At 38.3% G+C, this 16119-nt stretch overlaps 1 protein-coding gene across 3 annotated transcripts in view; it reads right to left on the bottom strand.

Annotated features, from left to right (window-relative positions):
* Window positions 1-16119, bottom strand: part of CHRDL1 (chordin like 1) — a 132159-nt gene that overhangs the window by 92808 nt on the left and 23232 nt on the right. For all 3 annotated transcript variants that reach the window (XM_012451739.2, XM_012451740.2, XM_064361731.1), the window contains 2 exons: window positions 7541-7653; window positions 4200-4293 (listed from right to left, as the gene is read on the bottom strand). In XM_012451739.2, the coding sequence (XP_012307162.1) occupies window positions 4200-4293; window positions 7541-7653 (207 nt within the window). The remainder of the gene's footprint in view (window positions 1-4199; window positions 4294-7540; window positions 7654-16119) is intronic.

Here is a 16119-nt window from a genome sequence, read left to right as displayed (position 1 = left end):
TAGGATAGTATGTAAAGTCAGTATATGGTTTGCTTGTTTGTCTTCTCCTTTTTATACAGAGCTTATTCATCATCTTGGCTTTAAATATTATCTTCTTAAATGAGAACATTTTCATCACAGTGCTTTCCACTGGGTTAAGACAGAAAACCAGAGCCCCGTTCTTTGACCAAACATTTCTGTGGCCCTGAAGGCATGAGTTTCCTCATGCCTAATAATCACTGGGGTGGAAGGAACACAGAGGAGTCATCACATCCATTGCCCTGTCTCAAAGCAGGACTGTGCCAACTCTATCTCAGATGGGTGGGTGCTTTTTATTTCTAGAAATATTAAATAAAGAGACTAAAATTATCCTTAGTCATTTATTCTAGGATTTAACAACTGCTGTGTTCCAAAGTTCTTCCTTTTGTCAAGCTCCATTTCTCTCTGCTATGATTTAAACCTATTTACTCTTGTTTCATCTTCAGTAGAAAGAAAGAATAGCTGGTTGCATTCTGCTTCAATATGGCAAAGAGAACACATGAGAAATCTCCCTGTTCTTTTCAAAACTGAGAGATGAAATGAGAAACTAGAAAAATAAATAAAATGTTAAAACTGCAAAATCATATTCAGAAACACACAGAAAAACTCTTTGTTGAATAAAACACAGGAGGAAAGTACAGCAATAAACGGGAGCCAAAGCCATATGGTTCATTAGCAGCTGGGACTGAATACGGATAGTTTGGATCCACATGACTGAGGAGAAACAACAGCTTGCAAGTGACTTCCTATATGAAGATGGGGACGACTAGGGTCACACTACTTGAATGTAAACAGGGGCTGACATAGCTCTCCCCACTCAAAATTGTTCCCTAAAAAACACTGATTGTCCAAGGTAGGCAGTTGTAGATGAGGTCCCAGTCCATGATCATTATCAGAGACTAGTAGTGCACAAGAAAACAGAGGTAGAAATAGACCATTTGGGCACGAGGCAGCCCAAACTGAGTCATTAATATATGACCTGGCTTAGAGCAAAGTGAACAATAAAGCCTGAAACAACCATCCCACAAGGAAGGAAGGGTTCCTGCAAGAAAACAACAACAATAACAAACACCCTTGGATGATGAGCTATTAAACAAAAACTAGAAAACCAAGGAAAATTTGCAACTAAGAAAATCTGTCAAGAAGCCCAACAAAGGTGACAATTCACATCTAAAAATATTTAGTTATTCCAACAATCTGAAATGGACTTCAAATAAACATTTAAATACTTCAAAGAAGCAAAAAAAGAGAATAAGATTCCCCAAACAATAACAGATAATTAATTAGCACCAGGTAGATGTCTTTTTAAATAACTTGGAAACCTGAGGGGAAATAAGGTTATTGGAAAAAAAAAAAAAAAAAACCTAAGAAACAAACAAAACCCAACGGATGGCCTAAATAGTATGTACGGAAAGAATTCATGATTGGAGAACAGAGTTGAAGTAATATATCATTTTAGGGAGAATATCAGGAGGGAAAAATAAAGGAGGCATTAGGAGACATAAAGGATAAATTAAATGAGATGCAATAATATACACCAAAGACAATTTTGAGAATGAGAAAAAGTAAGAAGGTGAAGAAGCAATTTTCAAAAAAATATAATGACTAAAAATTGAAGAGAAATTTGACTCCTTTGGCTGAAAAAATCATGTGCTGAGCAGACTGAAGAAAAATAATCAAATTTACATATCTCATTGTGTGCATCAATGAAAAGAAGAAAGTTTTAAAAGCTAGAAGGAAAAAAACCAGAAGAACCTGCAAAAGAAATACAAATAGCAGAATTCTTAACCACAAACAAATAAACAAAAAAGCTAACAAACTATGTAGTAGTATCTTCAAAGTGCTGAGGGGAGATGAACATGCACCTATAATTTCATACCCAGCCAAATTATCATTCAAGAATGAGGGCAAAATAAACACTTTAAAAAAATATATAAGGATTAAGGAACTTTAGAACTACTACCCACAGAAACAGCCGTTAAAGGTTGTAGGTACCAAGAAGAAAAATGAACTCACAGATAAGTGAGCTGCACTCACCCCTGGAATTTTCAAGCTCAGTTCTTTTAACACTTTCTTTTTCTCTCAAAATAACTGCTAGCTTATTCTTTCCCTTTTTATCAATACTTGCTTCCTGTTAGGCAGCTGGGGTAGGTGCAGCCATAGTCTCTATTCTATGTTCTTTTGTCCCATGCTCTGGGTCTGGGTCATGCCTCAACTTTCTTCCCAGCGAAGAACAATCTTTACACAGAAGTTTAGATAAGTTCCTATGACATTAGACCACTTTTGGAGACTTCTGGGGAATAAAAAGCTTTTATGAGGCTATTTGATAGGCTACCTGGCAGGTAAAAAAAAAAAAAGGAGCTGGGCGCGGTGGCTCACCCCTGTAATCCCAGCACTTTGGGAGGCTGAGGTGGGTGGATCATGAGGTCAAGAGATCGAGACCATCCTGGTCAACATGGTGAAACCTCGTCTCTACTAAAAATACAAAAAAATAGCTGGGCATAGTGGTGCGTGCCTGTAATCCCAGCTACTCAGGAGGCTGAGGCAGGAAAATTGCCTGAACCCAGGAGGCGGAGGTTGTGGTGAGCCGAGATCACGCCATTGCACTCCAGCCTGCGTAACAAGAGCGAAACTACATCTCAAAAAAAAAAAAAAAAAAAAAAAAAGAAGCTCTCCAGAGTGGCAACTTTATCAGAAACATTGTTTCCATTTACCAGAGTGCCCCATACCCAATACTGCATTTTTGCAATGCAGTTTAGGAAGAAGAAGCAAATAAACACATACAGAAACAGTAAGCCATACTTACGGACTTATTAAAAAAAAACAACAACAACTTTTAGGTTGGTCATATGCCAAGTCAATCTCTGATATCTTAAGGCATATACTATCAGTACCAACACTCAGAATTTGGAAACCAGTGATATGGCATGATCTTCTGCCATATGGAAATAAATCACCTGTGTTCATTAGGGTGTATTTACTGATGCAGAAAAATATATATTATCAAGATGGTGACAAAAAGGGTTTGGGTGTTTCTTCTCCATTAAAAAAAAATAAAACCATTCTTGTAAAATTTCAGTTGACTAGGTTTTCATTGATCCCCATTCTCAGTCTTATTCCTAATATTTTTGCCCTGATACATTTGATTTCTCTCTTATAAGTTCTGGAAGTTTCTCATCACTTAAAAAGCACCATCTATAGCTTAGCTAGGGTAGTTGTTCTTCATGTACACCCCTTTGGGACTGATGATAAAGCTGTGGATCTTCTCTAAAGGAATTTACACACATATATAGTTACACCAAAAACTGCAAGCAATTTTAAAGGGTTCTCTGGCCCCAAATGCCCACACAGGAACCCTAGTTCAAGAATTTCTACCCTAAAGGGAAATAGAATCAACTTACAGAATGATAAGGCTTCTGCTTCACAGATCCCAAGAGTGTCAAGCAGCTTTTTCTAGGACTGTCATTGGGCCCACAGGTATTCTCTGAATCACTCCACACGTACACACTTTTGGGGTGGGAACTAGGCCCCAGTCAGATGTGAACAAAGTGTCATTGAGGGAGCCCCTGCCTCAGACAAATACCGTAGCCGCAAATCGTGAAAGTAGACATCCTAACAGCCCTGTGAAAAAGTCTCTGCCTGGCTTCCCCTTAGAATTACTCTTAACAATGTGTACATAATAACTGTTCAGTCTGGAGGAGGTGACTATTCAGCAGGCAGGCAGGTTTATACTGTCATAAACCTCACTGGTTCAGCTCCTTTGATTTATGAACGGCCCCCTCATAATTTAGAATCTATGCTTGGGTGCAATTCCAGCACTAATTGCATAAGACACATGCCGCCATGCTGTAACTCTCCTGGTGCCTGCTGCCCGTGGCAGGAAGAGGCTGCTTATGGCAGAAAATCTCTGGGCCACAATTTCCATCTCCAATTGACACCCACCTTCAAATGACTAAAAGCCTAATAAAAATCTGTTACTGAGTATCCAATAACTTATTAGATCTTAGAATGTACCCCATTTGGGCTATAAAAAGTATTTAGAGGCCAGTTTGGACTGCCTAAAAGTTCCTATTGTTATATGTCTGGAAGCTTCCCTTCTGGGGAATTAGGGAGATGAGTTGAGTTGGGTGAATGGGGAAGATGGAGAACTACAGCTAGGAAAGGAAGACAAATTGGTTTACCTGGGCAGCGAGGGCAGCACAGATGAGGAATATGCACAGGAGAAAGGCAATGAACATTTGGACATCTGACTCGGCTGCAAAGCACATTCCCATTCTGAAAAAGAGAAGGCAATGAGAAAAAATAAATGTCTTTCAAAGGTCTCTGGGATCAAGCCAGTTTGGGAAACAGTCACGCAGGGACTCACCCAGACAGTGAATAACGCATTCCCAAGAAGCTGAATGCATTCAACATTTTCTTTCCTTTTCTCATCACCAGCACCTCTGCTGGGTTGGTTGATAGTTTATTGGCATATTTTTTCTAAGGCTGAGATCACCACTACTCCAATTTTCAGAGCTTCCCGTTAATTGTGGGAGGCTTCTGGCCTGGCTCTGTGGCATTTCTACCATTCCCCAGCTCTAGCTGCATATCTTTTCCAAGAACCTACTCTGATTTCATAATCACCTGTCTAGTAACATGAAAGACATAATGAGCAATGTGTCCCCTGAGCTGCTACCCAGCCATGGGCAAGGAGGCAACCCTAGCAGATAGATCCTGGATTCCATACAACTCTGCCTTGGCCCAGTGGACCGAGTTATCCTTCTCATTTCCTTTTTTAGCCAAAATTCTTCTGAGAACAAGCTAGAGTTTGGAATCTAGCTGATTAGGTAGTATGTCTGGGTGGGGCGACTGGGTCCCTGCCTGATTTACAATTACAAGATCCCTAGCTCTGACAGCTCACAACCATTGCTAGAACAAAGGCATACTCTGGAAACAAATTTTTCATTTACATTTTTCATCCATAAGTCATTTGCAGCAAGGGCTACTTGTACTTGTCAGGCTGTTGTGGGAGAAGAAAGTAGTGAAGAGGACAGAGAAATAGAAGAAGCCTTGTGCTTGAGCTGTTGGAACTGGGATCATAATAACATTTTGACTGCCTTGCAGATATCAAAGCCTCAGCTCCCAATAATTAGCTGTCTCCAATGTATCGAAATGTGTGGCATCAAGAATCCAACAAAATCAGGCCATCCCAGGCAGTTAATAAATCCCCAAATGATCTATTTAATACATGCCCTAACCATTTAAAGAGGCAGGCTTCTTTTATCCAAATTGGAATTGCCTTATCACAACCTTTTTCTTTCCTTGTGTACTTTCTATAATAATTTTTTGGAGTGTTGCCTTTGGCAACACGACAGAAGCTCCTGATATATCACACTCCTCAGAGGCAGGTGGTATAATCTTGACTTGAGATCACTGAAGCACATCAGAAACCACACCTCCCAGCTGAGGTCTAAACTGAATTCTCCTTAATGCTATATAGTGAATTCTGTTCTAGAGTTAATAGATTAATAATATTAATGATGATAACCACAATGATAAGGATAATGATGATGACAATAACAGCTGTTAACATTTATTGAAAGTTTACCATGACTAAGCACTGTTTTAAATGATTTAAATAAATTTATAAATTTAATCCTTACCAGAACCTGATGAAATAGGTAATATCATTATCTCATTTATAAAAAGAAGAAGATGAAGGAATCTCATAGAGGTGGGGTAACTTGTCCGATGGCTCATAAGTGGCAGGGGCAGAATTGGAAACTTGGTCTGTCTTTACTCTAGAGCCTCATAGCCTCTTAATATTGCCAGATATTACCTGATAATAAAGTTTCCACATGCTCAAAATTCTGACAGCCCAAAATTATGCTCAAATGATAAACGGACCAAGTTTGCAAGTGACTGTTCCTGCTTTAGCTGGGCACCAGGGAAGAGGTGCAGTTCTTACACGAGGTGTCAAGTAAGAAACTGGTCGTGAAAATTCTTTGTGTAAGTTCAGAATTCTCAATGCCTAGTACAAGGCCTCCCTTTCCAATTGGCCTAGTGCACTGCTTCTCCACCAGGGGTGATTTTTGCTCCTCAGCCAACTTGGCCATGTGTGGAGACATTTTTGGTTATTATGACTGGGGTTGGTGCTCTTGTCATCTAATGGGTAGAGTCCAGGGTGCTGTTTAACATCCTAAAACGCACAGGACAGCCCCCAAACAAATGTCAACAGTGCAGAGAACAAGAAACCCTAGCCTAACATATGATGGTAGAGGTTTGTTCAGAAAGATTGACCTCAGCTGTGCTTCTGGGTCAAGGCCATGGAAAGAAGATGGAACAACCTGCTTTATCTATTGTAAAGATGGTATTTAAGCCATCCAGAATCCTCTCTGTATGACTGGACAGGTGGCAAGGCTAAGCCAAGGGAACTCTAAACCTTACCAGGTACAGGCCAAGGTTTTACAAACTCAGGCTTAATTACATTACAGTTATTGGCTGAGACAACATAGAATCCACTATCCCAATGAACCAGTTTATAATTTGTCTTAATCTTCTCCCTGAAAGTCAGACTTAAAAGTAGTTTTCAAAAACTCCTTTGTCGGCTGGGCACGGTGGCTCATGCCTGTAATCCTACCACTCTGGGAGCCCAAGGCAGGCGGATCATGAGGTCAGGAGTTTGAGACCAGCCTGGTCAACATAATGAAACCCCATCTCTACTAAAAATACAGAAAATTAGCCGAGTGTGGTGGCAGGCACCTGTAATCCCAGCTACTCAAGAGGCTGAGGCAGGAGAATCACTTGAACCTGGGAGGTGGAGGTTGCAGTGAGCCGAGATCAGGCCATTGCACTCCAGCCCGGGCGACAGAGTAAGACTCCATCTCTAAAAACAAATAAACAAAAAACTACTTAGTCTTACAATCCAAACATTCTATTGAGTTGTTGCCCCTACTCCCACTATCGGGCTCTTCTGCCTTCTCCCACCGTGCCCTATAAAATTAGACTAAGAAATTATAAATATCTGTCCATAGCAAATACTCAGAGAACCTGTGAAAATCAAGGCAAAAAGCAATAGACAAAAGACAGAAAATGTTTATTTTTCCTTGCAAACTTCTTACTTTCTTCTTTTATTTTATGAGATAGGGTCTTATTCTGTCGCCCAGGCTGGAGTACAGTGGTGCAGTCTCGGCTCACTTGAGCCTAGAAGTTCTGAGCTCAAATGATCCTCCCAACTCAGCCTCCCAAGTAGCTGGAACAACAGGCATGTGCCACCACATCCAGCTAATTTTTGTAATTTTTTTGTAGAGACAGGGGTTTTGCCATGTTACCCATGCTGGTCCTAAAACACCTGGGCTGAAATGGTCTTCATGCCTCAGCCTCCCAAAGTGCTGGGATTATAGGCGTGAGTCAGCACGACTGGTCTGCTTCTTTACTTTCTTTCAGGATTTTATCACCCATGGTCCCTGGCCATCTGGGCACTGAAAGCCCCTCTGCATGCTGTGGAGCAAACCTGGAAATCACATGTCCTGAGAGATTGTACCTCTGAGCAGATGCAGTTCACGCAGTAAACCAACCCGTAAGGTTCCAGGTAAGGATGCCATCTCTCACCCACTCTGTACTTCTTGTCTTGAAACACACAATATGTCTCTGAGTCTGTGTGGAAGGAGATGAAGAATATGCCTGTTAGGCAACATGAACCAAATCACAAAATTCAAAAGCAATCACAAGTATCATCCATTTTATTATGCATCAAGGGAAGAGGCATAGGGAGTATTTCTAGAATTCCTATTAAAGTACTGGTGTTATACATACTTTGCTCACTGAATCCTCACAATGACCCATAAGGTAGATACTACTATTAGTCTCATTTTATAGATAAGGAAAATCAAGAGTCATATAACCAGTAAGAAGCTGAGCTGGGACCCAAACCCAGGTTTGCCAAACAATGATGTACAAAATGTTTTTTATTTTTCCATAAGTTATGGGGGTACAGGTAGTATTTGGTTACATGAATAAGTCCTTTAGTGGTTCATAAGTTATTGGGGTACAGGTGGTATTTGGTTACATAAGTTCTTTTGTGAGTTCCCGGTGTACCCATCACCCAGGCAGTATACACTGCACCACATTTGTAGTCTTTTACCCCTCACCCGCTTCCCACTCTTCCCCCCAGGTCCCCAAAGTCCACTGTATCACTCTTCTGCCTTTGCATCCTCACAGCTTAGCTCCCACCTATCAGTGAGATCATATGATGCTTGGTTTTCCATTCCTGAGTTGCTTCACTTAGAATAACACTCTCCAATCTCATCCAGGTCACTGTAAATGCTGTTATTTAATTCCTTTTTATGGCTGAGTAGTGTTGCATCACACACACACACACACACACACACACACACACATATACGCATGGAGCAAACTGGGAAATCACATGTCGTGAGAGATCGTACCTCTGAGTAGATGAAGTTCATTCAGTAAACCAACCTGTAAGTTTCCAGTTAAGGATGCCATCTCTCACCCACTCTGTACTTCTTGTCTCGAAACACACAATATGTCTCTGAATGTGTGCAGAAGGAGATGGAGAATATGCCATCTCTCACCCACTCTGTACTTCTTACTTCTGTACTCTGTACTATACACTGTGTGTGTCTGTGTGTGTGTGCGTGTGTGTGTGTGTGTGTGTGTGTGTGTAAAACAGTTTCTTTATCCATTCACTGATTGATGGGCATTTGGGTTGGTTCCACGATTTTGCAATTGTGAATTATGCTGCTATGAACACATGTGCAAGTATCTTTTTTCAAATAATGACTTTTTTCCTCAGGGTAGCTACCCAGTAGTGGGATTGCTGGATCAAATGGTAGTTTTACTTTTAGTTATTGAAGGAATCTCCACACTGTTTTCCATAGCAGCTGTACTAGTTTACATTCCCACCAGCAGTATAGAAGTGTTCCCTGTTCACTGCATCCACACCAACATCTACTATTTCTTCATTTTTTGATTATGGCCATTCTTGCAGGGGTAAGGTGGTATCGCATTGTGGTTATGAGTTGCATTTCCCTGATCATTAGTGATGTCGAGCATTTTTTCATATGTTTGTTGGCCATTTGTATATCTTCTTTTGAGAATTGTCTATTCATGTCTTTAGCCCACTTTTTGATAGGATTGTTTGTATTTTTCTTACTGACTTGTTTGAGTTCATTGTAGATTCTGGATATTAGTTCTTTGTCAGATGTACAGATTGTGAAGATTTTTCTACCACTCTGTGGGTTGTCTGTTTACTCTGTTGACTGTTCCTTATGCTGTGCAAAAGCTCTTAGTTTAGTTAGGTTCTAGCTATTTATCTTTGTTTTTATTGCATTTGCTTTTGGGTTTTTGTTCATGAAATCCCTGCCTAAGCCAATGTCTAGAAGGGTTTTTCCAATGTTATCTTCTAGAATTTTTCTAGTTTCAGGTCTTAGGTTTAAGTCCTTCATCCATCTTGAGTTGATTTTTGTATAAGATGAGAAGTGAGGATCCAGTTTCATTCTCCTACATGTGGCTAGCCAATTATCCCAGCACCATTTGTTGAAAAGGGTGTCCTTTCCCAACTTTATGTTTTTGTCTGCTTTGTTGAAGATCAGTTGGCTGTAAGTATTTGGGTTTATTTCTGGGTTCTCTATTCTGTTCCATTGGTCTATGTCCCTATTTTCATACCAGTGCCATGTTCCCAAATTTATAAAACAATTACTAGTAGAACTAAGAAATGAGACAGACAGCAACACAACAATAGTGGGGGACTTCAATACTCCACTGACAGCACTAGACAGGTCATCGAGACAGAAAGTAAACAAAGAAACAATGTATTTAAACTACACCTTGGAACAAATGGACTTAAGAGATATATACAGAACATTTCATCCAACAATCACAGAATACACATTTTATTCAACAGAGCATGGAACTTTCTGCAAGATAGACTATATGATAGACCATAAAACAAGCCTCAATAAATGTGAGAAAATTGAAATTGTATCAAGCACTCTGTCAGACCGTAGTGGAATAAAACTGGAAATCAACTCCAAAAGGAACCTTCAAAACCATGCAAATACATGGAAATCAAATAACCTGCTCCCAAATGAACACTGAGTGAAAAATGAAATCAAGATAGAAATTTAAAAATTCTTCAGACTGAATGACAATAATGACACAACCTCATCAAAACCTCTGGGATATGGCTAAGGCAGTGCTAAGAGGAAAGTTCATAGCCCTAAACACCTACATCAAAAAGTCTGAAAGAGCACAAACAGACACTCTAAGGTCACACCTCAACGAACTAGAGAAACAAGAACAAACCAAACCCAAATCCAGCAGATGAAAGGAAATAACCAAGATTAGGGAAGAACTAAATGAAATTGAAACATAAAAAGATACAAAAGATAAATGAAACAAAAATCTAGTTCTTTGAAAAGATAAATAAAATTGATAGACCATTAGCAAGATTAACCAAGAAAAAAGAGAGAAACCAAGTTACCTCACTGAGAAACAAAACAGGAGATATTACAACTGACATCATTGAAATACAAAAGATCATTCAAGGCTACTATGGACACCTTTACAAACATAAACTAGAAAATCCAGAAGAGACGGACAAACTCCTGGAAAAATATAACCCTCCTAGCTTAAATCAAGAAGAATTAGATAACCTAAACAGACCAATAACGAGCCGTGAGTTTGAAATGGTAATTTAAAAATTACCAACAAAAAAAAAGTCCAGGACCAGGTAGATTCACAGCAGAATTCTACCAGACATTCAAAGAAGAATTGGTACCAATCTTTTGACACCATTCCACAAGATAGAGCAAGAAGGAACCCTCCCTAATTCATTCTATGAAGTCAGCATCACCCTAATACCAAAACTGGGAAAGAACACAACCAAAAAAGAAAACTCCAGACCAATATTCTTGATGAACACAGAGGCTAAAATCCTTAACAAAATACTAGTTAACCAAATCCAACAATATATCAAAAAGATAATCCAGCATGATCAAGTGGGTTTCATATGAGGGATGCAGGGATGGTTTAATATATGTAAGTCAATAAATGTGGTATACCACATAAACAGAATTAAAAACAAAAATCACATGAACATCTCAATAGATGCAGAAAAAACATTTGAAAAAATCCAGTGCCTCTTTATGATTAAAACCCTCAGCAACATCGGCATACAAAGGACATACCTTAATGTAATAAAAGCCGTCTATGACAAACCCACAGCCAAGATAATACTGAATGGGGAAAAAGTTGAAAGCATTCTCTCTGAGAACCAGAACAAAACAAGGATGCCCACTCTCACCACTCCTCTTCAACATAGTAATGGAAGTCCTAGCCAGAGCAATCAGACAAGAGAAAGAAATAATTGGTAAAGAGGAAGTCGAACTGTCACTGCTTGTTGATGATATGATCCTTTACCTTGAAAACCCTAAAGACTCCTCCAGAAAGCTCTTAGAACTGATAAAAGGATTCAGTAAAGTTTCCAGATACAAGATTAATGTACATAAATCAGTAGCTCTTCTATACACCAACATCGACCAAGAGGAGAATCAAATCAAGAACTCAACTGCTTTTACAATGGATGCAAAAAAATAAAAAATAAAATAAAATAATACAATACTTAGGAATATAGCTAACAAAGGAGTCGAAAGACCTCTACAAGGAAAACTACAAAACACTGCTGAAAGACATCATAGATGACACAAACACGTGGAAACATATCCCATGCTCATAAGAATCAGTATTGTGAAAATGACCATACTGATAAAAGCAATCTACAAATTAAACACAATCCCCATCAAAATACTACCATCATTCTTCACAGAGTTAAAAAAAAACTCTAATATTCATATAGAAACAAAAAGGAGCCCGCATAGCCAAAGCAAGACTAAGCAAAAAGAACACATCTGGAGGCATCACACTACCTGATTTCAAACTATACTATGAGGCCATAGTTGCCAATACAGAATCTTAACTACTGCTATGTTACAATAATAAAGGGATCATATCATGTGTTTTTTTTAAAGGTTGTGTTTCTTTCTTTGGAAATGCAAGCTAATGTCTGAAATGTGGATGTATCAGAACATTTCCAGAGCTATTTGTTGGTGGTATAGGAATGATGGACTATGCATTGTGTTAGATCTCTATGACTGACTTTGCCTACACATGTTAACATCACTCAATCATTAAACAATTTGAGCATTAACTGTCAGGCAATATGCTAAGTGCTGCAAATGAAATGAGCTAAAATTTTTATACAAAGCCCCTGTTCCCATTCAACTTACAGAATTCTTGCATAAACGACTCCTGTGATGGTTAATATTGTCAACTTGATTGGATTGAAGTATGCAAAGTATCCTTCTGGGTGTATCTTATCTGTGTATATCTGAGTGTTTTTGAGTCTGGCCAGAAGAGATTAACATTTGAGTCAGTAGACTGGGAGAGGAAGACCTACCCACAATTTGGATGGGCACCATCCAATTTGCTGCCAGCAAGGCTAGAAAAAGCAGGTAGAAGGTGGAAGAAGCTGACTTGCTGAGTCTTCTGGCCTTCATCTTTTTCCATGCTGGATGCTTCTTGCCCATGAACATTAGACTCCAAGTTCTTCAGCTTTTGGACACTTGGACTTACAGCAGTGGTTTGCCAGGGGCTCTCAGGCCTTTGTCCACAAACTGAAGGCTGCACTGTTGGCTTCCCTACTTTTGAGGTTTTGGGGCTTGGACTGAGCCACTGATGGCTTCCTTGCTCCTCAGCTTGCAGATAGCCTATTTTGGGACTTTACCTTGTGATCATGTGAGTCAATTCTCCTGAATCAACTCCCATTCTTGTATACATTTATTCTATTACTTCTGTCCCTCTAGAGAAACCTAGTACAACTCCCAACTAACTCAAGCCACTCACTCTCTTTTGCTGGAACAGAAAGTTTTGTAGCCACAGCTTATCTTATACCGCAGCTCACTTGAGCACATACCATGTTAATTTCTTTATTTTATGTGTTTTATTTCTCCATCACAGTCCCCAAAAGTAGGCAACATTTATTTTTTATTCTTTATTCATCACATAGCCTAGTACACTGTGGGCAATAAGCAATTATAGGCAATATGCAAGTATAAGCATGATTGGTAAATTGTATTTCCAAATCAAGTGGTTTATCTTCTAATCTCATCCTCTTCTATCTCCCTTTTTTCATCATATAAGCTCAAAATAAAGCAATACTCTTCTTATAACAAACACACGAATTTTCCTCACTCCAGTGCACATTTTCCTGATGATCTAAATTGAAATAATAAAAACAGATAAGCAAGAAACTAAGAGAAGATATTCTGAACAAATAGTAAACAAAATATTAATATTGGAACATTTTAATTATTCAAATCAATAAGGACCAATCAATCTAGTAGAAAAATAATCTAAGGACAGAAATAGGCAATTCAGAAAAGAAGAAATGGGAGCAGAGAATGTATTAGTCCATTTTCAATCTGATGATAAAGTCATACCCGATACTGGGCAATTTGCAAAGAAAGAGGTTTATTGGACTTACAGTTTCACGTAGCTGGGGAGGTCTCACAATCATGGTGGAAGGTGAAAGGCATATCTCACATGGCAGCAGATAAGAGAAGAGAGCTTGTGCAGGGAAACTCCCTTTTTTAAAACCATCAGATCTCATGAGATTCATTAACTATCATGGGAACAGCACAGGAAGTCCTGCCTCCAATATTCAATCACCTCCCACCAGGTTTTTCCCATGATACGTGGTAATTATGGGAGTCACAATTCAAAATAATATTTGGGTGGGGACACAACCAAACCATATCAGAAAATAAATATTAAAAGATGTTTAACCTCTTGGTAATCAGAGATTTAAATTAAAACTACACTTAGATAAGTGCTTCAAATCAATTATTGCTTCAAAGAACCTCTATGAATTTTTCCAAATACCTACAAGGTGAATTTCAATTTATTTTTCAAATCTTTATTTTCGATTTCTTCAGAAAAATAAACTGGGAGACAGAAAATCTAGGTTTGAGTCCTAACCTACTCTACCTCTGTGACAACCTGTAAGTCAATCAAACTCTGATAACCTCATTGAGTGAGTCACTCAAACCCTGATAACCTTTTCAAAATCTGTGAAATATTGATTATGTTTCTCAAGCAGATGTTAGAGGATTAAATGAAATGCTTTGTGAATTATAAAGTGCCATAAAATGTAGAGTGTTATTTTATATTCACTGTCTTTTTTCTAATTTGAAAGGTAATATATGCTCAATGTAGAAAACTGGAAAACATACACAAATACACAAGAAGAGCAACAATAAAAAAGAAGAAAGAAACATTATACATAATCCCAGCACAGGAAGATAACAGCTTTTAAGAAGGTGATAAAATATAAATAGGCTGTGGGTTGAAGAAGAAATCAAAAGGGACATTAGAAAGTATTTTGTACTAAATGAAAATGAAAACACAGCACATCATTTGGGGATTCAGCTAAAAAGCACTTAGAAGGAAATTCATACCACTAAATACCTATATTAGAAAAGACGAAAAGTCTGAAATCAATATCTTAAGAAACTAGAAAAAGTAGGGCAAAATAAACAAAGAGAAAATAAGAGAGATAATAAAATTCAGAAATCAATGAAACTGAAGACAGAAAATCAATAGAGAAAAATCAATGAGATCAAAACTGAGTCTTTAGGAGGATCAATAAAATTGATCAACCCCTAGCAAGACTAACAAAGATAAAAAGAAAGAAGACAAAAATTATTAATATTAGAGACAAAAAGAGGACTTCATTACAGTGCCTACAGACATTAAAAGGGTAAGTGTAAGAAGGGAACACTGTGGATAACTGTATGCCATTTAGTTTAACAACATAGAATGCATTAATTCTTGAAACAACAGAAAATGGAATAATTCTTTGAAATACACACATCACCAAAGCTCAATCAAAAAGAGATAGCTAACCTGAGGCTGGGTGGGGTGGCTCACACCTGTAATCCTAGCATTTTGGAAGGCCGAAGCAGGTGGATCACCTCAGGTCAGGAGTTTAAGACCAATCTGGCCAACATGGTAAAACCCTGTCTCTACTAAAAATACAAAAATTAGCCAGGCATGGTGGTGGGCACCTGCAATCCCATACTCAGGAGGCTGAGGCAGGAGAATCACTTGAACCCGGGAGGTGGAGGTTGTAGTGAGCCGTAACCGTGCCATTGCACTCCAGCCTCAGTGACAGAGCAAGACTCTGTCTCAAAAACAGAAACAAATAAACAAAAAAAAGAGATAGCTAACCTGAATAGTCCTATATCTTTTAAAGGATTTTAATTTGTAGTTGAAAACTTTCTTACAAAGAAAATTCCATAACCAGATGGCTGCACTGGTGAATTCTATCAAACATTCTACCAAACCCTTCTAGAAAACTGAAGAGGAAGGAATACTTCCCAACTGAATATTTAATGTAACCTTTACACTGATACCAAAACCAGATAAAGATATTACAAGAACAGAAACTACAGACCAATATCCCTTAAGAACATAAATGCAAAAATTCTCAATGAAATTTTAACAAACTAAATCTAACAATATATAGAAAATATAATACTTTATGAGCAATCGTGGAAATTCAAGGCTAGTTTAACATTCAAAATCCAATCAATGTAATTCACCATATCAACAAACTAAAGAAGGAAAATCATGTAATCATTGCAACAGATGAAGGAACATCATTTGACAAAATGCTCCATACATTCATGAGAGACAGTCTCAGCAAAATAGAAAGAGTACTTTCTCAACCTGATAAAGGGCATCTACAAAAAACCTATAGCTAACACTACACTTAAGGGCAAGAGACTGCTTTACCCTAAGATCAGGAATTATGCAAGGATGTCTGCTTCATTACTCTTGGAGATCTTGGCCAATGACATTGGGTAAAAGGAACAAATAAAAGGCCTATATACTGGACAGTAAAAAAATAAAATAAAACTTTCTATTCACAAATGGACATAATTTTCTAAATCTATTAAAAAGTTACTATAAAGAATTTATAAATCGCATTTATATATTCTATAATGAACAAATAGAAACTGAATGAACGTGTACTAT

The sequence above is a fragment of the Aotus nancymaae genome, unplaced genomic scaffold, assembly GCF_030222135.1.
Source record: "Aotus nancymaae isolate 86718 unplaced genomic scaffold, 86718_ANA_hifiasm-v0.15.2.pri h1tg000004l, whole genome shotgun sequence".
NCBI classification, from domain to species: domain Eukaryota; kingdom Metazoa; phylum Chordata; class Mammalia; order Primates; family Aotidae; genus Aotus; species Aotus nancymaae.
The sequence above is the reverse complement of the archived record's forward strand: the minus strand, read 5'-3'. Positions and strand labels throughout refer to the sequence as shown.